Below are 27,411 nucleotides of genomic sequence, written 5' to 3'. Positions count from 1 at the left end.
GATAGTGGCCTGTCATTTTCTTCGACAGAGAACTAGCTCTAAATTGATTTATGTACATTTTTTTCTTCTTTATTTTAATAAGATGCGTAATCCAACATAACTTCAATAATATAAATTTTATGTCAATTTAATCATATAAACTTTATATCAATTTAATCATCTTCGTTAGGGAAAAAAGTAAAAAGGAAAAATATTGTTTCCCACAAATGTTGTGGGTATTGTCACTTGCAGGTGGTTGAAAATAAATATGTGGATGATACATTTATGAACCTTTTCTTGTTCTTTTTTGGCTCATAAATGATCAATTGTTTTTATTTAGGTCAAAATATTATTTTTGTCCATATAATTTGCATTCTTTTGTATTTCAGTCTATATATTTTTAATGGTCTAAATTTTAATTTTTCTACTTTTTCTAATCTTTCAAATTTAATTTTATCAAAAATGGTTAAATACAATAATTTTTAAAGTAGGAAAAAATAACTTTTGATATATTTTCAAAATTTATACGTAAAATATTAATGCATAAATAATAAACTAAGAGTTAAACTAAATTTAAAAGTGATGGAAGATACTCATTTTAAAATTATAGAAATCAAAATGGAACTAAAAGTAGACTCAAAATGGATAATCTTTTACTTATTATTGTTGTTGTTATTAATATTATTAGTGTATAAATATGCATTTTTAGTCTTCAAATTTTTTTTGTTTAATTTTCATTTGGTCCCTACATTTTCAAATGTTATACATTTAGATTTTAAATTTTGAGTGTGGTTTGAATTAGTCTCTAGATCTCAAAAGGTTTGAAATTTGAGTTTAATTTCAATCTAGTCCCTAAGTTTCGCTATTTACACTTTTACCTTGATTTTTCTCTAAATACTCACTTTTCATTTTTAATATTAATATCTATTAATTAATTTAAAATACTTAAAAATAATATATAATTAATTAATTAATTAATTAAGTTTATCACTATTAAAATTAAAATTGCACTTCATAATCAGTTTAAATTAATTCATAGACATAATGTTATTGATTGAAAATGAGTATTTAATGAAAAATCAAGCTCAAAAGTGTAAATCTTGGAATCTATGGACCAAATTGAAACATGTTGAAACTTATATATTAAATTGAAATCAAATTCAAAAACTTAAGAAACATTTTGAAGTTTATGAACAAAATGAAAACTAAACATACAACTTAGGGACTAAAATTGTATTATTTTTTTTTTAAAAAAAGAGTTTTTTATTATTTAATTGATTAAATTATAAATTTAATTCCTATAATTTGAAAAAAGAAAAATAGACTCTAGTCTCTATAATTATAATTAAATTTTAATTTTTATGATTTAATAAAATCATCTAAATAATTTTTATTAGAGAAAAAAAATTTAAATTATAAAGATTATTTATAAAATTTTATCAAATCATAAACACTAAATTCTTTAACGTCCAAACCATGTGAATGGATTAAATTTCCAAATAATGGGACCAACCTATTTTGTTTCGATTTTTAATGTTTGAAATGATTTGTTGCAAATCGCAATTCAGTCTATTACGAAAATTCATGTGTCGGTTACATTTTCGGTATTTGAACTTAAAAGTCAATCAATGCCGACACACACAAAATATATATATATAGTTTAAAATGTTTTTGCAATTTTTGAAAGTTTACCAACAAAAAAGAATGTTTCCTTTTTCTAAGGGAACGTTGGTGCCAAATTTAGAATGTTGAACTTCAAAATTAGGCTGAAGATTTAAATAGCCTGAAATTAAAAAAATATATATAAATCTTGAATTTGTTAAATATTTTTTTATATTTAATTAGTGGTTAGATTTTATATTAATTTAAATTTTGTCGTGTTAATTATTTTAATATAGCTAAGTTTAAAATAATCTAAAAAATTTAAAAGAATATTTGTTTTTAATTTTGAAATAGAGATTTGATTAAAATTATAATTTTATTTAATTTTAATAATTTGATATTTGATTTTCCTAGATTTTGAAATAAAATTTCATATAAACTTTTGTCACTTTAACTAATTTAAATTAGAGTTCTACACATATAGCCTAAATAAATATACTTAATTATACAATTGTAGTCGGCTATTATTTTATTAAAAAATCTAGTCCAATTTACTTTTTAATCCTCCGTACTATTCAATTTTTATTAAAAAAAATGTGTTTATATATAATAATAATTATACGAAGAAATAGAAGAAAGTAAATAAAATCTCCTAAAACAAATGAAACATATAAACAAAGAAGGGAAGAGAGAATAAAAAAAGATAATCTAATAAATAATAATAATTATAAATAAAATTTCAAATGAAAAAAAAGAATAAGAAGAAAGAGGAAGTGTATTTTAAAAATATTGTTGTAATTAAACTAAGAGTTTGTTTGGAATGACTTAAAAAAACTGTTTTTAAAAAAAACATTTTTATAAAAAAATCCTTAAAATAAAAACTGTGTTTGTTAACTATTTCTTAGAAAAATATTTATATATACCGGTTTGTTTTTGTTTGTTATATACTAAAAATGTTTTTATTAATGTTTTTTAAAGTTGATCGATGGCAGCCAAAATTTGGTCAGAGTCAATGGCCTAAAGTTCGTCGATAGGCTCATTAGTAGTGGTGATTAGAGGTTGGCCGATGGCAGTAGCTGGAGGTGGCGGTTGAGTTGGTCGACGACGATCACTAAAGGTGGTGTCTAGAAGTTGGCTGGAAAACTTCCTAAATTAATTGGAAAAAAAAAAGTGTAACTCATGGATTTTAATAATTCAAACTCATGGGAAAGAGTATAGGAAGCCTTAGTTTTCCAAACTTTGTCTCAAACAAGGGTTGGGAGTGTCTAACTCATCCCAAACTCAATCCTTGAAACAAGGGCTAACAAGAGTAATAACAATTTTTTTTGGCTAAAAATAGCAAATCAACATTTCATTCGTAAAAATGGCAAAAAGAATTAAAAATAAAAAATAAATGTATTTATAAAAGTCTAACCTATCCTCATCCATACAAGTGAGATTGCAATTGACTTATTAAGAAATATTTGTAATTACACTGTGAATGAAACAAACATATAGAGCTATTAGTGTCTCTCTTGGCCAGGCTCGCCAAGTCGTCGTCATTTTCCTTATTTTATGATTTAAAACAAGGGAGATATTTTAGGAGAAAATAAAGATCTATGTGCAAAGGAAAAAATTAGTTACACTGTCATATTTACATGACCTACAAATACACTGTAATTAGTCTCCAAACTAGGTAAAAAAAAATACATTGAACTTATAAACAAATACACTGCAATTGAAAATCAATTAACCAAACCATACCATCTAAACCGCTTTTAAACTTATCCAAAATTTGTGACAATACTTTTTCTTATTCTAGACCCAAAATATTAGTTTAGCAAGTGGATGTTGGACTAATAAAGACTATCTAAATAATTGCATTCATGAAGAAAGAAATTGATTTAAATCAAAGTATGAAAATCTCAATTAAAAAGTTTCAATTCAAATTAAAACCAATTATGATGTGGCGTTGATGTCAATTGTGGATAGGAAAACTGGTTAATACCAACACCGTCCATATGCTTGGTCTACCTTTCCACAATGGCTCGATGGGAATCACTTTAGAAAGAAGAGACTTATAGCACTTGAACTCTAGGTAATGGTGGATTAAGTCGAGTCTTTCATCTATGCACCCGTGGATTTGATCGATTAAATCAAACCTCCAAAATAGATGTGTTGTCAATTGAGAACAAAAAAAATAAAATCAGTAAAAAAAATGAAAATTGAAAAATTAGATAAAATAAAATTTGAAATTGAATATGAGTTCAAATATGTTATTTTTTATCAAAAACACTACATTCGATTTTTTAAATTCGAAAAGTGTAGGGAGATAATTTAAGAGAAAATTAGGATTCATGCTAAAAGATCTACAAAGGGCAGAATAAGTTACCGTGCAACTAAAATCCAGATGAGGACATTTTAAGGTTAAAAAAAGTGGGAACACGTGAGTGAGAGTGTTTTTGCTATAAATTTGATGGAATTTCTATTTTGCTATTCTTCCCAACGAAATTTTTTAAAACAAAAAATAATTTAAAAAAAAGAATAATTTAAAAAATGAGATGTTTTCTAATATTTCGTGTTTAAAATAAATTTACATTAAAGATTAAAAGAAAATCAACAAAACAGTTTTAAAAAATGTATGATTTAGTTAGATTAATAGAAAATCTAATATAAATATAAAAAGTTAGTTAAAAATTATAATATAAGATTTGAAAATTCAGAGTAAGATAATCATAAAAACAATTTAAAAAACAGATTTTAAGAGAGAGTATAACATAAATATAAAAAATCAGTTTAAGATAGAAGATCATTGAGATACAGATTTCAATTATTTTTAGACTAAATTATGCCATAATTTTCACATGGAAAGAGACATTTATCTCGGAAAAAATTTCAAAGAAAATCAATAAAGTCCACATTATAAATTTGATAAATCAATCATAGTTTAATTAACAAAGATGCAAAATTAATTACCATACAATTAAAAAGGATGGTGAGAGTCTTTTAGAATTAACAGAAAACCATTACACATGTATCACAAAATTTACTATATTTCAAAAGAATTACGTGATTTATTCTCCAAATAAAAGTGTAATTAGTGTTATATATTTGATTTTTCTTCGAAACAAACACCCAAAATAATGTTTTTAGGTTTATGAGATTGGGCAAAGATTTAAAAAAATGACTTTCAAAATATAAATCTTATCATCCTACTACTGCTTTCAAAAAATTAACATGAATGAATTTTAACGAACATGTACTTATATTAATAATTTCAAAATTTGAGGTTGAATCCCCACTCATTATAAATAATAATAATAATAATAATAAATAACTGACTTTAAAAATATTGTTTTTTTTAATGATCTCAAGAAAAACCAGTATTTTTAAATAATTAATAGGCTAAATGCATCCCTAAAAATATGTTTTAGTTTCTAACTTTTAGATTTCTTTTCAATTAAGTTCTTTGTATATTAATATTCTTCAATTTAGTTCATCATTATTGACCATGATAAATGGATTGATGATAAACTTACATATATCTTGTTCAAAAGATAAGGAAAAAGCGTACATACTGTTAAGTTAATTAGAATTTATTCTAAATTATTATTTTTCTGTATTTTTTCCTTTTCAGCATTTTTTTCTTTTATATATCTTTCCTTTGTTGGATTTCTTGGGGTTTATTTATTATGCAATTCATATATTCTGATTAATACTAATTACTCAATAATATATACAAATAATATATATATAATAGAGTATTTAGTGAGTTGAGTACAAAAATGTATTCTAGAGTACAAAACTCGAAATACTAACCAAATTCTTAAAGATTTAAAAAATTAAGAACTTTCTTTGATTATCTTTCTTTTTAAAGTTTTGTCAATTCACTAAACGTGTGGTGATATAAATTTATTATCTATCAATTTTAACATTTATCAATCAATGGTTGTAAAAATTTTCAAAAAGAAAAAAAAACAATGGCTATAAAAAAAAAATGTTTATCAAACTGTTGGAGACGTCAAATTGAGCTTAGCTTAACTTTAATAGGTATGGTTTCCTTTTTTGATGTCCAAGGTTTGATCTCTATTCCTGCAATTGTTGTACTAAAAAAATCGTGGAGACCATCTCAATCATGTGTAAAAATAAATAATAATAATAATAATAGTTTCTATGCTCTTAAAAATTTTGATTTCACATATATATAATTGAGTTCTTACCATCACTAAATATTAATATAGTGAAATAGATATATCAGTTGAGCGTTACAAGGTACTATAATTCTTCAATACGAGTGAAATGATATTTTGTTCTATTTGATGTAGATAAAACTATTTTTGGTCGAGTCTTTTGGTCATTTTGGTTGACAGTTGAGCCAAGCCTTCTTATATGTTTTCATATCGTAGAATGACATCAACCAAATCGAGTGCTAAGACAATTTGGATTGCGACAAATGGTGTCACCATTGTGTTATACGGATCCCCTAACTACATCAAATTGACTTAAGAGGTAAGCATTTCTAAGAATGGTGACAACTGCATATCGATTACTTATCATCATGGCGTATATGTCATGATCATTATGTAGGAAAAGATGTAGTAGATGGATTAGTTGTATCGAACGACTATTTATCTTAGTATGACTTAATTACAAGAAGATATATCACACCTTATGGCACTTGTTATTATTGCATGGTAAAAATTTTATTATTTATTTTTTCAGTTATGTTGTATGATGATGTAATCAACAACACTTTCAGATTCTTGTACTTTGTTATGGCCAACGTGAGAGAAGACAACCATTGTGTGCCATATGAATTTGATTAATCATTTTTTCAATTATGTATCAAATTACATGCTCTAATGTTTTATAAACATAAACAAAAATAATTTAAACTTCTTTTTCTAGACAACATTTAAATTTAAATTTATTTTTTTTAAAAGAAAAAATGAAACTCATGCACGTGGTACACGAGTTTTACTTTACTTGTGCACGAGTCAAGTGGACATGACTGTCTTCATGGTAGATGAGATGCAGCAAAGTTCTATTGGAGGAAATCGTGGACTCTGTACAGGGGTAAGGAAATCGTGGACTCCTTACACGATTTTCTTACCCCTTTGCCACCCTATTTCTGTCTTTTTTAAAAATATATATATGTCCTTCGTGAAATAACTAGGGATGTCCATTTACCTCGTGGACCCCGGTCCCGAATAGGACGAGGAATCTCCAATTAGATGGGGAATGGGGAGGGAGCGAGGATGATTTTTTTCCCGTCGGCTAAATGGGAATGGAGACGGGGATTGTATTCCTCGCCCCCGTCCCCGCCCTGTCCCGATGAATATATTATATAATTATATTTATATAATAATAATTACTTATTATTATTATTATTAAATAGAATATGAGTTTATAATAATAATAATAATTATAATTATTATAATGGTTATAATAATAATAATAATTATTATTATTATTTTAACTATATACTTTTACAAAAAAAAATTGTGGTATAAAAAGTTAGTTATTTTCCAATTTTCATTTCAACTTTTTCGTACTTTAATATATTTCTAAATTGTTTTAATATTTAAGATTTTTTACTTAAGCTTGTAGTATTTAAATGGAAAGCTTGACTATGTTATTGTAATATTTAAATTTTAACTTTTAGAAATTATAGGATTAAATTATATTTGTACATATACAATAGTATTATTTTTATAATAAATTTTATACTATTTTCTTTGAATGAAAAATTTATTGGAAATAACTCATTTAATATATATAATTTTATTTGGTTGAGAAAATAAAATTGCTAAAAATGAATATATTAAAAAAATAAAGGAAAAAATGTTTCTACATGGACTAGAAATGAAATAGGGGGCAGCATGAAGATAAGGAAGCTTTCCCCATCCCGCCTCGCACCGTGGATATCACTAGAAAAAACCCCGTGGCGGGCTCTTAATAGATCGATCCCAACTTAGACTCAATAGACCATATTGTCTGATTCCGTGAGAGTAGGGTGCAGTTTAGATGTGCCACGTCAGCAAATCTATCCTTAAGAAAGGCAAAGAAGGGCAACTTTTGGAGGAGCTGGGACACACTTTCCAACCCTGCAACTCTCAAGTTAGCTTTACAATAATGAAATCTTAGCCATAAGTTATGGCCCATAACGATTGAACTAAAAACAAGTACTTGCTCCAAAAAAAAAAAAAAAAGAAAGAAAAATCCCCAAAAGAAACAGGGGATTTTTTTAGTTCAATTTTGAACTTGTGTCTAAAAGGAATATTACTTTTTTATTATTATTATTATTATTTTAAAGGTATTGTTATTAAAGTGTGGGATGGAGGAATCGAACATCTAACCTCGAAGTCGATAGTATGAACACTATGCTAATTGAACTACGCTTTTGTTATTTATAAAGAATATTACTTTAGAAACTATAATAAGTTTCAAATGTATAATTTATGTCTAAAAAATTCCTTTAATTTTAGAATATTTAATGAATTCCTGTCATATTAAAGAAATAAAATTAACTAATTTATTGAACTTTATGTTCATTAGATGTTAACCGTTCAATTTAAAAAAAAAAAAAAGTCTTTCCGTTGAAGTTAAGTAATAAATATCTAGTAGGTCCATAAATTTTTTTTTATAACAAAATGTCAAATAGGTCAAAGTTTTATTTCACAAAAAATAAAATTTCAAGAACCAATTGAATATAAAATTGAAAGTTTAAGTACATTTAGATAATTCTTGAAATTTAAGATAAAAAACGCACACCTGAAAGTTCAATGACCTATGAAAACTATTTAAGTTTAAATAGACATAAACTTAAAAAAAAATCAGGACTAAAATTATAATTTAACATAATTTTTTAGATGAGTTAATTTAATCTTACCTTTTCAATTTTATCAAAAGAATTTATATAATAATATTTTACTCATATATTTTAGGGAGATTTTTAAAAATAAAAAAATAAGAGAGGTCAATAGAAGTTTTAAGTGTTTATCAGTATTTCTTTTTCTATTTCTGCGAATAGTTTGAGATTTTTTTCTATTTGTGAAATTTTCCTATATTTTATTTAATTATTCAATTTTAATCTTAAACACTTAATTTTATCAAATTAAACCATAAATTGGAATGATCGTGGAATTAACATCTTTTTTTTTAAGGGTGAAATGAATGCCTTTAATATGTCATATTATGTTGACTTATTTTTTTTATCCAAAGGTATTGAGTTTCAAACGGAGAAGAGATCTCACAATTTAAGGTGAAGACACAAACACAATACAATCACAGATCCACAAGAGATAGAAATCAAGGATTAAAATATCGATGTCGATATCGATATTGAGATTTCAATTTTACAGATATATCAACAATATATCGATAAAATATTAATATTGGCAAATAATTTTGTTAGTCACAAAATTTAAAAAACATTATGTAGATAATAATTAAATTGTTTTTATTCCAAAACTAAATTATGCATATTGTTATTAGTAGTCATATTCATATTAGACTAAATAGATGACATTTTATATGTTTTACGAGCGTTTATAAAAAAAATTGGAGATATCCATGGATATTTAACATCGACATCAAACTTTTCGATTTACGGATATATTGACATATCCACGAATATTTTCATCGTTCATAAAAGCTAAGACAAACAGTACAACCAAAGTCACTCAAAAAACTCTTGAAAACATAACTTAATAAACAGATCCCAAGGATTAAACCAACCTAAATTCAAGAAGTCTCAAGCCACCTAAAATCGCGGAGAAACACATCAGACCCAATACAATTTGATGAAAGTAAAAATTTAGAGTTGGAATTGAATTATTGCCCTAGATAACAAGATTAAAATATTTTTAAATTTTATTTTATTTTTTTCCTTCCATAATAAGTTTTATTTCTAGATTAAAATACAATTTTGATCTCATACTTTAGGTTCTATTCTATTTTGATCTATTTACTTTTAAATGTATAATTTTATTCCTTATATTTTTAATAAATCTTTAAAATAGTCTATCTTATTAGTTTATTGTTAATTTTTTTTAGAAGAAAAAAACTTATTTTTGGAACATATTCCCAGTGTCATTTATTAACATTGTTTATTGTTGTTGCTATTTTTTTTTTTTTAAAAAAAAAAGTTAGTATCTATTAACATTCATCTCTTTATAATTTTGGAACATATTCACGTAGTGTCATTTATTATATAAAAATTATTATTATTATTTTAGAAAAATTATATTTTTGGTCCATAAGATTTAACTTGGATTGCATTTGAGTCTACAAATTTTAAAACTCGATATTTTAGCTTTTGAGGCTTGGAATAATCTCATCTTTTATCCTTATCGTGTGACATATATTGTTAATTTGGTCATTCTAATAAGCTTTGTTACATAAGGCTGTCTAGACTACTTTTTTATAATTATTTTTAAGTTGACGTGACTAAAATATAATACTTTTTTTAAAAAAGTTGATGTTATGATTAATGTCCTAAATCTCGTAGTCTATAAATTGTAAACAAATTGTTCACGGAATAAAGTATTATTTATTCGAAATAAACAGACGTGATATTTATTATTTGCATAACTCAAATCCAATAAATTAATGTTACGTTTGACATTGCATTAGCTGTGTAGTAAACTAAGGGAGTAGTATCCTATTTGCTTTTAGATTCTCCTAAAATCAGGTAGAATTTTTAATTAATATTTGGTTTTTAATTTTATACTTTAAAAAGAAGATTTATTTATATATTTATCTATTTCTCACGTAATCAAATTTATTTTCTATTTTTCATGAGTTAAATGCATCGTTTTTTAAAAAAAGTATACCATATTGATCGTTTTTAAATAAAAATATTTTCCTTATTATTTAAAAATTAATCTATAACAAAAAACATTTATCATACTAAACAATGATTTAAAATATTAAATTACAAAAAAAAAAAATGATAAAGTAAAAGTTGATTATAAATCTCTTTTAGTTATTATATATAAAATAATTATTTATTTATTTACCAAACATTCTAACCTACCTTTTTAAGGTTAAACTGAAATTTACAAAACACAATTTTACTTCTTTTCACAACTGATTTTTCTAAAAACAACTATCAGCAATTATTTTTAAAACTACAACAGTCCCAAACGGAGCCTAAGATCCGAGGTTGTTAGTATGTAGTTGACATACAAGTGGGCCGTGTTTAAGGAATAACCTACAAGGCTATAGTATATGGATAGGGTTGGGTACCTTATCTTGGTAAGACTATGAATATGGCTCACATTGTAAATGGTACAATTGTTGTAAGTATTACAAACGATTTGATTCAAATCGTTCATATGATGACATGTAAGTGGGTGTATCTATACAGTGAGTCTGTATAAGACTGGCCATGAAATATAATCTCTCTTTGTTACACCGTTAAATTGAAGAGATTTATATATCATATAAAAACCATGTAACTCAATCTCAATCTTTAGTGAGTTATGAACTTTTGTTCATGAAGGTCTTTCTCTGATTTGTATGCGTGAGGGGTGGCCTTAGCTACTGACTCAATCTGCTTACTATTTTGGAATGATATTGGCTGAGGAGCTAGGAATAGAGCTTCCACAAGGAGTTCACTCCTTATTGACTTTAGGGAAAGTAGATATGTTATTCCATTAAGTGCTAATTCTAGGACTTGAATAATAAGATCTCACCCTCTACTAGCCCAAGAAGGACTTTATTTATGGTTGAACCATAAATAGAATTGTTCATTAAAGGATCAGTGGTACTTAAGGTGCACGAGATAATTATAGGGGTAAAATGGTAATTTGACCTAGCTATAACTACGAATAATCTGTGAAGGAATAACTTACTTAATATGGTTAAATCAGTGGACACATAAAATATACTGAAGTTCATAGAAGTGCAGCTATGGGCCTTCAACGGAGTGCTCTATAGTTAATGAATGGTGATTAATTTAATTAAAGAGTTAAATTAATTAATCATGTATCATTGAAGCTTATGATTGTAGGTCCATTAGATCCTTCTGCTAGTTTTCAAATAGATTTAATAAGGGTTTTAAAGTGGAAGAAATCTGAAATGTTCAAATTATTTTTAAGGAAATTAAATTGTATATGATACAATCAATGTAATGTATATATTGATACATTATAATATAAAGTTAATTTTGAATAAGATTCAAATTAAACTATATAATATGGGAGTATTAATATTTTAATAAGATTCAAAAACTAATTTAATATGAATTGAATTTATATTTAAACTATAATTTAAAATTAATGTGAATTGGGATTCATATTAAACCTATAGATTATATACATTAGAATATGATTTATATATACATTAATGTACATTAATTTAAATATATGATATTTAAATAGATTAATAAAATTGGATTTATTAATTTAAATTAATTTAAAAAATAACTCCCCTGCTTTGCAAGAGAGTGGTTTAGTGGGGTAAGGGGAGTTGCAATTTGTAGGCATTTGGAAGGTTGATCAATACTGAAGATTTCTCTACAAAAAATTCTGACCTATCTCTCTCACTCTCTTGCTCTCATGCTTATAGAGTAAAGTTCTCTGACAAAAAATTATATCCATTCCCTTGACTTCCAAAAAGGATCCCACCATCCTTCTTGTCCAAAGAGAATAGCAGAGAAAATCGGTGATCGTGTCTCCTTTTGATCGTGTTGCCTTCTTTTCCAAGACTGAAAAAAGATATGTAGAAGAGGTTCTTCAAAGGTAATTGTTATATTCTTCTCCCTTAATAATTCTATCACATCATGTTTAACTTCATAATTGTATTTTGTTCTATAAAATTTTCATTTAATAAAATTGGACAAAAGCGATTAAACGCTTCATGGGATTCATCTTTTTAGCTAATGTGGCAAAAAAATATATTTTTAATATTAGTTTAATTTTTTTAAAAAAAAAAAATTCTTTTTTTGTTCTCTTGTCTCTCTCTTGCATCTTATAAGGCCGAATTTTTTTACTTCCTCCAAAACATGGGTACCTCTTAGGGCCCAAACCCATAGCCCAAGGTTGTAGTATATAAGGGAGACTTCATTTTCAAAATTGTTCAATGTGTGATTCTCCAAACCAAAGGTTGGTTCCCTTTTGATTTTTTTTTTTTTTTTTGTTTAAATAAAATTTGACCCAACATCTTCTTTCTCCCTCCTTCCACCTTCTTTATCATCCATGGTTGTCATCGCCCCTTCGTCTACCACCTACTTTTTAGGTTTCCTCCTTTTTTTTCCCTTCTTCTCAACTCATTTTTCATTGGGATAAATAAAGTCTTCCTCTTTGTTGGGTGAAAATTTAACTTTCAAAACAAGAGGGAACCAACCTTTTGGTTGGAGAATCCTACATTGGAAAATTTGGTGTTGGAAGTCTTCTTTATGTACTTCAATCTTGTGTTTTGGGTTTGGGCCTTAAGGGGTACCCATGTTTTGAAGGAAGTGAAGAGATAGACCAATGTGGGTTTGGTAGACGTCCCACTCGCACGCCGCCCGATCAGTCGAGCGTGGCGTGGCGCACGTGTGATTATTAATTTTAATAAAAATATTATTTTTTATTATTTTATTTCTTTATACCGAAAAAAAGGGAGGAAACGATTGCTCCATTTGACGAAGTTTTTTCGCTCCCTACGGTTCGACGCTGAAGGCCTATAAAAGGCGTGGCCTTCGGCAGTTCGAAAGGTAGAATTCATTCTTCATTTCTCACTTCATTTTTTCTCTCCTCCTCCATCTTAGCTTTCCGAGCAGTGAGTCTAGAAAGGGTGTATGTTCCGGTCGGTAACGGTGCATTTCCGATCGAGTTTCTTTTGGTTGTTTTATCTTGGGTACAACGTGACATTTTTCAGACCTGCTTGCACACTTGGGAAGAGTCGTGAAACGTCTTAAAGAGAGCGAGCTCTGCAACTCAGCCTATAACGAGTTTTTTTTTTCAGGTTTTGCTTTTCGCTTGACCACCGTGTCTTGACGGTTTACTATTCGTCGTTCTGAGGGTCCTACTGTTTCAAACAATTTTAAGACGTTGCTGCCACATCATCAATGGCCCTCACTAGCAACAATGACGTTATGATATTTGACCTCAACTGTCCATTCCGGCGGAAGCAAAATATGCTCTTCTTTCTCACCGTCAAGAAAGTTGCCGAAACTTGTACTAGAGCTAAGCTGATCATCTCTTTAGAAGAACCAACTGAACAACAGATAAAAGAAGCTACTGACTGGGAGGAGAAAGACTTTCTCTGTAAGAATTTCATTTTAAATGATTTGACTAATGATCTGTATGACTACTACAATACAATGAAGACAGCGAAGGAGGTTTGGGATGCCTTGCAAAAGAAGTATGGCACCGAGGAGGCCGGGTCGAAGAAATATGTTGTTAGCCGTTATCTCAAGTTCCAGATGACGGATGAAAATCCGTAGAGACCCAATCCCATGAACTCCAGAAGATAGCCCACGAGATAACTACTGAAGGTATGCCTCTAGACGAACAATTCCAAGTTGCTGTTATTATTGATAAACTGCCCCCTTTGTGGAAGGACTTTAAGAACACCTTGAGGCATGAGACCAAGGAGTTCTCATTGAAGAGTCTTATAACCCAGCTAAGGATTGAGTAGGAAGCTCAAAAGCAGGACTAGAGAGAGGAGGTGAACGTAGTACCTGGGAAACCCGCCTCTGCCGTGGTAAAACCTAAGCAAAAATATAAGAGGACAAAGAAGAAAGGTCAGAACCGTGGCTCCAGCAACCAGAACTAACAAAAAAAAAAAACAGAAGCCCCCTTCCGGAGAAACGGTACAATTCCTTTGCTTTAATTGTAATAAACCTAGGCACATAGCTAGGAACTGTAGGAACATGCATCATCCTACTGGTCAGGCGAACTTGATAGAAGAACCATTAGTCGCCATGATCACAGAAGTAAATGTGATCGGTGGTTGTAAAGGGTGGTGGATAGATACTAACGCTATGCGTCATGTCTGTCACGACCTTAGTCTATTTAAAACTTATACTGAAACTAAGGATAAGAATATTCTATTGGGAGATCACTCCACGAAAGTTGCTGGAATCGGTGAGGTGGAACTGAAGTTTACCTCTGAGAAGACCCTCACGTTGAAGGACGTTCTACATACTCCGGAGATAAGAAAGAATTTGGTTTCGAGCTATCTCCTCAAAAAAGCCGAGTTTACTCAAACTATAGGGGCGGGCCTATATACCCTTACCAAAAATAATGTATTTGTAGGGAAAAGGTATGCAACTGAGGGAATGTTCAAATTAAATTTAGACCTTAATAAAATGAAATCTTCTGTGTATATATTGTGTTCTATGAATATTTGGCATGCTAGACTCTGTCATGTGAATAAGAATTTAATTAGTAACATGATTAGGCTAGAAATGATACCTAAGTTATCCACGAATGGTTTTGATAAATGCGAGTATTTAGTCAGGCTAAAATTACTAAAACTCCGCATAAATCTGTACTTAGGAATTCTGAGCCTCTATATTTTATTTATTCTGAAGTTTGTGAATTTGACGGCATCTTGACTTAGGAACAGTAAAAGATATTTCATTATTTTTATTGATGACTTCTCTGATTTTACTTTTGTATACTTGCTGGAAAAAAAAAGTGATATTTTTTATGCCTACAAACTTTTTGTTTTTGAAATAGAGAATCAGTTTAATAGAAAGGTTAAAAGACTTCGTAGTGATAGAGGAACCGAGTATGACTCAGACAGTTGTTTTTTAACTCACATGGAATAATACACGAAAAGACCACACCTTATTCTCCTGAAATGAACAGAAAAACCGAAAGGAAAAATAGAACTTTAGCTGAGCTAGTAGTTGCTATTTTACTTAGTTCAGGAGTCGCGTCTTATTGGTGGGGTGAAATTATCCTTATCGTGTGTTATGTCCTAAATAGAATCCCAAAATCTAAAAACAAAACTTCGCCTTACAAAATTCTCAAGAATAAGAAACCAAACGGATACTTTAGAACTTGGGGTTGTCTAGCCTTTGTAAGGATTCCAGACCCAAAAAGGAGAAAGTTGGCTAGTAGAACTTACGAGTGTGTCTTTATAGGTTATGTCTTAAAATAGTAAAGCCTACAGGTTCTATGATCTACAGGACCAAGTGATCATTGAGTCAAATGATGCCGACTTCTTTGAAGATAGATTTCCCTTTAAATCAAGGAATAGTGGGGTTTTGGATCAAGTAGTATAACCCTAGTTAGAAATCCTAACCCTAGAGAGGAAACTGACCCAAAACTTAGAAGAAGCAAAAGAGCTAGAACCGCCTAAGATTTCGGAAATTCCTTCCTGACCTACAATGTAGAAGAAGACCCTAAAGATCTGAGAGCTGCTCTGTCCTCAGTAGATGCCAACCTATGGCAAAAAGCCATAAATGATGAGATGGACTCACTTGAGTCAAATAGGACTTGGCACTTAGTAGATCTACCCCCAGGATGTAAGGAAATAGGGTGCAAATGGATCTTGAGGAGGAAACTTAGAGGATGGGATTGTCAACAAATTTAATGCCAGGTTAGTAGCAAAGAGCTTTAGACAAAAAGAAAACGTAGATTTCTTTGACACCTTCGCCTCTATCCCTAGAATTACCTTTATCCGTGTCCTGTTCTCTCTCGCTGCCCTTTATAACCTTGTAGTACATCAGATGGATGTAAAAACCGCTTTCCTAAGCAGTGAGCTTGAAGAAGAGATAAATACATGGAACAACCTGAGGGTTTCGTTTTCCATGGTCAAGAAAATAAGGTGTGTAAATTAGAAAAATCTCTCTATGGACTAAACAAGCTCCTAAGCAATGACATGAAAAATTTGACAACTTTATCCTATCTAAAGGTTTCAAGGTCAATGAAAGTGACAATGCAACTACTATAAGTTTGATAATAACCTCTGCACTATCTTGTGTCTATATGTAGATGATTTATTGATCTTTGGGTCGAACTTGCACGTTATAAATGATGTAAAATCAATATTGAGTGCGAACTTCGACATGAAAGATTTAGGAGAAGCTAGTGTAATCTTAGGCATACAAATAAATAGGTCTGAAAAAGGAATTTTTTTTGGATTAATCTCACTATATAGAAAAGATTCTAAAGAAATATAATTACTTTGAGTGTAAATCAGCTTGTATTTCTTATGACCCTATTGTCAAGTTGTTCAAGAACACTGGTGACAGTGTTAATCAATCTGAGTATGCGAGTATCATAGGCAATCTTAGATATGTTGCCGACTACACTAGGCCTGACATAGCTTATGCTGTAGGATTACTTTGCAGGTTTACAAGCAGACATAGTAAAGAGCATTGGATTGCTATAGAAAGGGTAATGAGATACTTGAAGAAAACCCAAAACCTAGGAATACATTATCAAAAGTTTCCCGTTGTCCTGGAAGGGTTTACTGATGCTGATTAGAACTCTCTTTCGGATGATTCAAAGGTTACAAGTGGTTATATTTTTAATATAGCTGGCGGAGCTGTCTCTTGGAAGTCCAAGAAACAGACTATTTTAGCCCAATCTATGATGGAATAAAAAATGATAGCACTAGCGACAGCTAGTGAAGAAGCAGGCTGGCTTAGAAGTTTGCTATCAGAGATTCCTTTATGGGAAAAGCCGGTACCAACCATATTGATCCATTGCAATAGTACTGCAGCAATCGCAAAAGTTCAGAACCGCTACTACAATGGAAAGAGACGTAAAATACGTCGTAAGCACAGTACCATTAGAGAGTCTCTCACTACTGGTGCAATTAGATTGAATCACATACAGATTGATGAAAATTTGGCAAATCCTTTGACGAAAGAACTGGCTAGAGAAAAAGTTTTCAGAACCTCAGAAAAAATGGGACTCATGCCTATAGAAAGATGAATCACAGTGAGGAAAACCCAACCTGTAAACTGGAGATCCCAAGAAACAGGTTCAACGGGTAATAACTGTCCACGAGTGATATATAGTGAAACATGCTAAACCAAACACAGAGTTCCATTCCTATGACTTAAAGTCTGAGCATGATATCTTGAAGCGTAAGAAAGGTTGAACTCAGTTCTTAATGAGATCTATACTTGATGACAAGTGAGGTTCCTAGCTACAGGAGTACTCTTGATAGACTCACCTGTGTGAATGTGGAATTGAGGGTCGCTTCCTATGGAGTTTTTAGGCAAACTCTCTAGAGCATTCACTAAACCGAGATTCACGTGCTAGGCCTTAAAGCACAAACTTTCGTACTACACCCTAATAACACTTTGTGTGAGACGCTGTTAGAGATAGAGTTCAAAACCAAGGGTTACTCTAGTATATTCTAAATCATCTACACTTTGTAAAGGTTCAAGTCGTAAGACACCTTTGCTTATGCACAGTGTTGTATAGACTGAAACTGCTCGATGGAATTTTTTTTTCTTTTTCTCTTTTTGATTAAATTTCCAAGTAGGGGATTGTTGGGTAAAAATTTAACTTTCAAAACAAGAGGAAACCAATATTTTGGTTGGAGAATCCCACATTGGAAAATTTAGTGTTGGAAGTCTCCTTTATGTACTCCAATATTGTGTTTTGGATTTGGGCCCCAAGGGGAACCCATGTTTTGGAGGGAGTGAGAAGATAGACCAATGTGGGTTCGGTGGACGTCCCACACGCGTGCCGCCGTCCGTCCGGTCGGTCGAGGCGAGTGTGTGATTATTAATTTTAATAAAAATATTATTTTTTGTTATTTTTTGTTATTTTATTTTTTTATACCGGAAAAAAGGGTGGAAACAGTCGCTCCATTTAATGAAATTGCCCATTTCATTTCGTCCGCGCATGTTCTGTGGTGATAGCCTTTTTCGCTCCCTACGGTTTGACGCTGAAGGCCTATAAAAGGTGTGGCCTTCAGCAGTTCAAAAAGCAGAATTCATTCTTCATTTCTCACTTCATTTTTTCTCTCCTCCTCTATCTTGGCTTTCCGAGCAGTGAGTTTAGAAAAGATGTATGTTTTGGTCGGTAACGGTGCATTTTCAATTGGGTTTATTTTGGCTGTTTTATCCTGGGGACGACATGACATTTTTCAAACCTGCTTGCTCACTGTGGGCAGAGCCGCGAAACGTCTTAAAGAGAGCGAGCTCCGTGACTCAGCCTATAACAAGTTTTTGTTTTGCAACTTTTGCTCTTCGCTTGACCGCCGTACCTTGACGATTTACTGTTCGTCGTTCTGAGGGTCCTGTCGTTTCCAACACTCTTCATCTCCTACCACGTTGATTTTTTCCTTCTTTTATGAAATTTTAGATTTTGTGCTTGCATATCTAGAACGACTTCATTCCATATCTAACGATGCTAGACCTAGGATTGGTTTCAGACGACGCACGACCGAACAAACCACCATCGAATAAAATTCAATGACGCAAATGCAATTTAAGTTAAACGTGAAGGATCATAAATATATATTTTTTAAAATATTTTTAATCAATTCAAATAAAAAATATTAGTTTTGTAGAACTAAATTTATGATTTATTAAAAATATAGAAACTGAAATGTGATGGAAACCTAAAATATATGGACCAAAACGGTATTTTAACCAATATTCTTTCGATAAAATGCCAAAAATAGTAGCTTCTAAGTGCATAACATCATTTAATTTCTTTGATCAACTTGATCATAATTCTTAGGTTAAAATATCATTGGACTCCTTACTTTGAGACTAGGTTAAAATACTATTTTAGCTCATATACTTTAAGGATTGTTTTTAGTCTCTATTTTAGATCAATCTTAAATTTAGCCTCTGATGTTAGTTTCTTGTTTATTTTGTTATAAATATTTTAGTATCTATCAACATTTTCACTCTAAATTTTGGAAAATTATTTATATAGTGTACATTTTAGCATGAAAATTACTGTTGAAAAATATTATTATTATTAACTAATTTTAATAATATTGACTTAGAGATATTAAATTTAAGATTTACTCAAAATGATAAATTTAACTTAATTAAAAAAAAAACCTTTGAGGAAAAAAAACTCTCAAATGGGTCTTTTAGCAACACCATAAAATGTTGGGGAACCATCCGAGAAACAAATTAAAACAAGAGATTTTTTAGAACAATTAAGATGAGAGAGATTTGAATTATAAACATCTTGATATGTGTCACCTTGTTAGTTTGCTGCTTCTTTCAACTTTTATAAAAGGCAAAACCATATATAAAGGAATTTGATGCAAAGCAGACCAAAAAAGAAAATACTCTTAGGATATTCTATTTTCTTTTCCTCTCTATTCTTTTTTCATTTGTCTTTTGGCTAAAAGGATGAATCTTTGGTGAATATTTTTAAAGGCCAATTTTCTTTTCTTTTTCATTTCCACTTTCTTCATGGACAAAAGCATGATGATCATTTATAATAGTGCTCACATTTAGACCAAATAAATTAACAATCTCCCTAATTATATTAGTATTTATATACTTATCAGCCTAATTCTTTGAAAGGGAGATGTCTATTAATCAAAATGGAATATTGTGTTTTGAAATTGAACTTAACTACACACTAATATGAATTGGTCTATTATTCAAATTTCTATGTGTAAAATAGAGATGTTTAAATAATCCGACAATTCGAACAATCCGGACTACCTAACCCAAAATATAAAGGCTGGGTTGGGTTAGTTTTGTTCTTAGGTTAGGTTGGATTGTGGGCTGGCTAAAAAAATTTAGGTTAACCCAATGCAACCCAAATATATATATATTCTTTGTTTAAAATTTGATTACTTTGTATTGATTAAGTTGTGAATTTTTAATATATATTTTTTAAATTGCTATGATATTTGCTTTGTTTAAAGTTTACAATAAATATCATAGATATTTAGTATTTAGCATCTTAATTTTATGAGATTTTAGTTATTATGTGTTGTATATAAATTTACATATTTTTTTATTAAAAAAAAAAATGAGTTATAACCTGACAATCCAACCAAATCCAACCCAATCCGAATTTTAAGGATTGATTTGGGTTGGGTTAGAAACTTTATTCAGATTGGTCAAAAAAATACCTTCAACCAACTCACCCATGTACATCCCTAATGTGAAACTTAATTAGCAATAAATGAGAATTTTAATGAAGTATAGTTCTTTTTTTCTTCTTTTTTGAATTTGAGTTCATAGGTTATTATTTGTAAAATTATTTTAATCGAGTGACTATTAACCAAAAGTATAAATATTAATTAGATTTAAGTTTAAATAAAACAATATTCTAAAAGAAAAATCAACAATAACAAGAATAATTTAATTTAGATCTCTCTCTCTATGACTATGACAGCCAAGAAGTTTACAATCTTATGCTTAAATGTAAATCACATACATGCAAGGATATAGATTTAGAATACCATATATCCTATGATTAATAAAACTATTTTCTAATTTTTTGAACATCTTCCTTTATTGGTTTTGTGTGAATTTATTTTTAGTTATTTTTAAAATAGAAATATATGATAAAATAGAGGAACCAAGACTTGCATTATGCTACCACGAGACATTCGGGTAAGTCGGGTGTTGGTGAAGAAAATCATTTGATCTTGATTCGAAATATAAAACAGTTTTGAAAATTAAGAATTTTAATAATGGTACTCAAATTATCTTGTTGAACAAGAGGTTTCCCTAACAATAAGAAAGATTATTTAATTAAAATTACCTATTCAACACTTAGAATTTAAATTCATTATATATTTTTTGGTCTTCTACTAAAATAGAAGATTTTATTTGCAAAGGACTACAATTTTTTATACATTTGTTGTCAAATTATTATTAACCCAAAGGTTTAATCACATGTAATCCACGTATAATTTTAAAATTATGTCTATTTTAAGTTCTAATTTTTTTATTTTTTTAAATTTCTAATATATTTTAAGCTTTGTTGGACCATGTACTTTTAAAATCTCCTAGCAAGTCTCAACTCTTGCCTAATAATTTTGACTTGGTTACTTCATGTTAACATAACAAGATGATTGGGTTATTAACTAATATTAAATAAATTTTGGTGCTTGATACAATTCCACCATAACGAAGTTCGCCAATACACCTATTAAATGGAAAGTATGATTAAATAAACAATGATTCTACAGATCCAGAGATTTTTTTTAAAACTTGTAGAATGGCATAATAAATATATACTCAAAAAAAGAAATAGTTAACTAAATTTAATAATTAATTGCCAATCTATACAAAGTAAGACATACACATTATACATGCTCGTGACCGAAGGTTTAAAGGAATCTCCTCCCCAAATGTTGGGTTGTACTTGAAGAAAAAAAATCATTTAATCAAAAATAAAAGATGCTTTTAAATAATAATAATAACTTCCAAAATAATAATAATAATAATAATTCTCGTTACCCCTCTACCTAAATCATTATTTTCATCAACCCCACCATTATTTATTATTCTTTTTTTTTTTCTTTTTTTTGAACACCCACTATTAATTATTATAATTATGTAACTGCTAATATGCTATGCTGTACCAAAAAAAAAAAAAGAAAAAAGAAAAAAGAAAAAAGGAAAAAAAGGGGGGAAAACTCTGAAATTCACATAGAAGAGGAGAGGAGTGGGTGATGATAAAGGATTTGAGGACACTAGAAATAAGAATCTGTGTCAAATAAAGTCACCATCCACTTTAAGACCACCACAACAAACAAACAAACCAAACCCTCTCCTCCTCTCTTTCTAAAACCATCTGTATCTGTCTTCATACTCCAACAGTCCCAAATGATCATCTCATTCTCATCTTCATCTTCCTCTTCTTTATTCTCACTCTTCCTTCTACCAACCTCTCTTCTTCTTCTTCTTCACTCCTCTGTTACAGATTTAGATCCCAATCCCAATTCCTCTCCTTCTCTTCGCCATGACCAAGCTCGTCGTCGAAATCCTCGACGCCGGCGACCTCATGCCCAAAGATGGCGACTCTGCCAACCCCTTTGTCGAGGTCGATTTTGACGATCAAAAACAGAGGACTCGTACCAAACACAGAGACCTCAATCCTTACTGGAACGAGAAGCTCCTTTTCAACATCTCCCACCCCAAAGATTTTCCCAACAAGACCATCGATGTCGTTGTTTATAACGAGAGGAAATCCGGCCACCGCCGTGATTTTCTCGGCCGTGTCAGAATTTCCGGCATGTCGGTGCCTCTTTCTGAACAGGAAGCTAATATCCAGAGATACCCACTTGACAAACGTGGCCTTTTCTCTCATATCAAAGGCGATATTGGGTTCCGAATGTTTATAATTCACGATGATGATTCGTCTTCTTTTTCTTCTCCTCCTCCTACTCATCCGGCGCCACCACAAACTCCCCATTTCGAAACCCCCCTGCAAGAAATCAATCCCAACATATTCGATCAGGAGGAACTGCAAGTACCCAGTGATGGATACGAGAGTGCGAAGGTAAAGAAGAAGAAGGAAAAGGACGTCAAGACCTTCCACTCCATAGGAACAGCTCCTGCTGCGGCTGCGGCGTCGGTGACTCCACCACCGACAGAATTCAAGCGGCCACCGCCAATGGCAACCCGGATGGACTTCGCTCAAGCAGGTCCATCTCCGGCGACAGTAATGCATTTGCCAATTCCAAAGCAAAATCCAGAGTACTCATTGGTGGAGACCAGCCCCCCATTGGCAGCAAGATTGCGGTACGGCTACAGAGGAAAAGACAAGATCATCAGCACCTACGATATGGTGGAGCAGATGCATTTTCTGTATGTAAACGTAGTTAAAGCTAAAGATCTCCCTGTCATGGATGTTTCAGGGAGTTTAGACCCTTATGTGGAAGTGAAAGTGGGGAACTACAAAGGGGTCACAAAGCACTTGGAGAAGAACCAAAACCCAGTTTGGAAGCAGATTTTTGCCTTCTCAAAAGAGAGATTGCAAGCAAGTCTACTGGAAGTGACTGTGAAAGACAAGGATTTGGGGAAAGATGATTTTGTGGGAAGAGTTTTCTTTGATATCCCTGAGGTTCCATTGAGAGTTCCTCCTGATAGTCCACTGGCTCCTCAATGGTACAAACTGGTGGACAAGAAAGGGATCAAAGCAAAAGGGGAAGTGATGCTTGCTGTTTGGATGGGAACTCAGGCTGATGAGTGTTTCCCTGATGCTTGGCATTCTGATGCTCACAGCATCAGCCATGGCAACCTTGCCAACACAAGATCAAAGGTCTATTTCTCTCCTAAACTCTACTATCTAAGAGCCCAAGTGATCGAAGCTCAAGACCTCATCCCATCAGACAAATCCAAGCCCCCAGATACATTCGTGAGAATACAATTCTCCAATCAGGGTAAAGTAACCAAACCTTCTCAGATGCGAGTGATCAACCCAGTTTGGAACGAGGAGCTAATGTTTGTAGCATCCGAACCATTTGAAGATTTCATCATCATCTCTGTTGAAGACAGAGGAACAGGGGAGATTCTGGGAAGAGTGATCGTCCCATCAAGAGAAGTTCCACAGAGAATCGAGTCCACAAAACTCCCAGACGCCCGCTGGTACAATCTCCACCCTCCATATATCGCTAAATTAGAGGAAACAGAGAAAAAGAAGGAGAAATTCTCCAGCAAGATCCATGTCCGTCTCTGGATCGACTCGGGGTACCATGTTCTAGACGAATCAACCCACTTCAGCAGCGATCTTCAACCATCCTCCAAAGTCCTCAGAAAAGACAGCATCGGAGTACTCGAACTAGGTATTTTGAGCGCTCGGAATCTGCTACCAATGAAAAGCAAAGAAGGAAGAACCACAGATGCTTACTGTGTGGCCAAATACGGCAACAAATGGGTTCGAACCAGAACTCTTTTAGACACCCTCGCCCCTCGCTGGAACGAACAGTACACATGGGAAGTTTACGATCCTTGCACTGTAATCACAATTGGGGTTTTCGACAACGCTCACACAAACGGAAGCAAAGAAGACGCAAAAGACCAAAGAATTGGAAAAGTAAGGATTCGATTATCCACATTAGAGACCGACAAAGTATATACGCACTATTACCCTTTATTGGTTCTTCAGCCCTCTGGCCTGAAAAAGCACGGAGAGCTTCAATTGGCTTTGAGATTCACCTGCACGGCCTGGGCCAACATGTTGACACAGTACGGGAAGCCATTGCTCCCCAAAATGCACTACCTACAACCAATCCCAGTCCGCCACATCGATCTACTCCGCTTCCACGCGATGAACATAGTGGCGGCAAGGCTGTCCCGGGCCGAGCCCCCACTCCGGCGAGAAGCGGTGGAGTACATGCTCGATGTCGATTACCACATGTTCAGTCTCAGAAGAAGCAAAGCGAATTTCAATCGCATAATGTCGCTTCTCTCAGGAATCACCGGAATTTACGGATGGTTCAACGATGTGTGCATCTGGAAAAACCCTATCACGACCTGCCTCGTCCATGTCCTGTTCTTGATTCTTGTTTGTTACCCCGAATTAATCCTCCCGACCATCTTCCTCTACCTCTTCGTGATCGGAATTTGGAATTACCGGTTCCGGCCGAGGTATCCGCCGCACATGGACGCGAGATTGTCGCAGGCGGAGCACACTCACCCGGACGAGCTGGATGAAGAGTTCGACAACTTTCCAACGACGAAGCACATTGACACGGTGAGGATGAGGTACGACCGTCTGAGGAGTGTGGCCGGAAAAGTACAGACGGTGGGGGGGGATTTGGCAACGCAAGGGGAAAGAGCTCAGGCGATTCTGGGGTGGAGAGACCCGAGGGCCACCGCACTGTTCATCATCTTCGCGTTGATGTGGGCGGTTTTCATTTACGTTACGCCGTTTCAGGTGGTGGCGATTCTGATCGGACTGTATCTGTTCCGGCACCCGAGATTCAGGAGGAAGTTACCATCAGTTCCTGTCAATTTCTTCAAGCGGCTGCCATCAAAGGCGGATATGATGTTATTGTAATTTATAAAGAGGGGGCTCACACTCTGACACTATGAAATCACTTCGGTTTATTTTATATCCATCTTATTTGTTTAATTTTTATGAACTAAATAGTATAATATTGCAATAAGTTCAAACACTATCAAAATCATAACAAAATATATGTATTTACCTTTGAGCCTTTTTTTTTTTTTTTTTTTTTTTTTTTTTTTTTTTTCAGCTTTGAGCAAATTATGTCCATTGTTTTTTCTTGTATGCACACATGGAAAATCCTATTGATGCAATTATTCATTATTGATCAGAAATTCTTTTGTTTTTATCATTCTTCTCTTGCTTTTTAAAAGGCATGATTCAAATATTAAAAGGAAGGTTTGATATGATAAATAGTATACACCCTAGGCCTAGATGTGTTCGACTCATCATTCTTACTTGATTTCCATTGCTTAGAATACGGCTTATTTTCTAAGTGTTAGATCTTAAAAAATAACCTTGAGTTATTATTATTATTATTAGCATCATTATTATTATTAGAAAAATACTAAAGATGATTTATCTTAAAAAGGAAGGTCGTGTCAATTAGTTAGATAAGTCACTTTGGCGATTGAGTTTATTAATTTGAAGTTGTGTTAAATGAGAATTGATCACATGTAAGAGTCATTCCAAACTCTTGATGGTTTCATTTTCTCCCACTTTTCATATGGATGATTTGGCTTTACTCTCTAAACATGAATTTAAGACAATTGAGCATCATTATTGTGAGTGTAATAAAAGTCTCACATTAGTTAGATAAGTGGGGAAGATCAAGAGTACATAAGTGAAAAATAATAATCATGTTAGCCTAACGAAGATACCAAAAGTAGAACCATGAGAACTTATAGTCAAAATGGACAAATATCATATCATTGTAGAGATCATAGCCATAATCTAGACTTAACCATGTATGTGCGTGCAATCTTAAACTATGATTGTTTTCGAATTGAAGAGTTCTTTCAAGATTTTAAACTATATTGATCCTAATCGTACAATTATTATGATAAAATGCTCTAGTTCAATATGTGCAAAGAGAAAATTTTTAGAGATTAAAGGAGAAGCAAAATAGTTCAAAGAAACCTACACAATAGTCATTCTTATTAAGGATGCAGACGATTTAATTTGGCTCAATTTTACACAAATCGAAGCTAAAAATTTTTGGTTAAGTAGAAAACCAATAATGAATTGCCATTAGTTTGAACCGCGCTGACCGAACTGCTAATATCAACAATTTGGTTAGTACGATAATCAGTTCACCAGTCAAACTTACATGTGGAACTATATCTCTTCAGTTGATGTCACACCCCCTCCTATATTACCTCTTAACCGTGACATGCCGAAATATTACGGTAATTCAAATTCATTTTTTCTTGGGTTAGTTCGTTTTCTATTTTTCTAAAAGTTATAGAAAATTGAAATTGGGTTTCGGGTTGTTGGTTGAGAGTCTTTTTTTTTTTTTTTGGTGAGATAGATTTTGCTATCGAATTGAACCCATACATAGCTCCTATCTCGAAAGCTCCATATAAAATGGCTCCGGTGGAATTGAAAGAGCATAAGATTCAGTTCCAAGAATTGTTAGATAAGGGCTTCATATGCCCTAGTTGTTGGGTTGTATGTCTTAATACTCGTAGTTTGTAATGTCAAACATATTCTAGTATCAATGTTATTGACACTTATTCAATAAAATTTGTTGTTGAGTTTGTAAATTGCATTTGTAATGACTAAATCCAATAAATTAAGATTCATGGCTATTACATGAATACTTGGATTTTATGTGGAGACATCAAAGTGGATCAAGTTCAAGTAAATATCCAAAACAGTCTATAGTATATGAATAAGATTAGGTACTTTATTCTAGTAACACTATTGGATACGACCCACTTTGTATCTAGTACAAATGATGTGTAGACCCCAAACCCTATTTTTCCTACTT

General features: G+C 31.6%; 1 protein-coding gene across 1 annotated transcript; it reads left to right on the top strand.

Annotated features, from left to right (window-relative positions):
• Nucleotides 1–21,722: 21,722 nt before the first annotated feature.
• LOC120079595 (C2 calcium/lipid-binding plant phosphoribosyltransferase family protein) lies at nt 21,723–25,629 on the top strand. The gene has a single exon (XM_039033824.2). It carries the CDS (start codon nt 22,428–22,430, stop codon nt 25,467–25,469), a length of 3,042 nt encoding a protein of 1,013 aa, XP_038889752.1. The 5' UTR covers nt 21,723–22,427; the 3' UTR covers nt 25,470–25,629.
• The last annotated feature ends 1,782 nt before the right edge of the window (nt 25,630–27,411 follow it).

Source organism: Benincasa hispida, chromosome 6 (assembly GCF_027475165.1).
Source record: "Benincasa hispida cultivar pf3 chromosome 6, pf3_genome.v1.1, whole genome shotgun sequence".
Taxonomy (NCBI): Eukaryota; Viridiplantae; Streptophyta; class Magnoliopsida; order Cucurbitales; family Cucurbitaceae; genus Benincasa; species Benincasa hispida.
The sequence above is the reverse complement of the archived record's forward strand: the minus strand, read 5'-3'. Positions and strand labels throughout refer to the sequence as shown.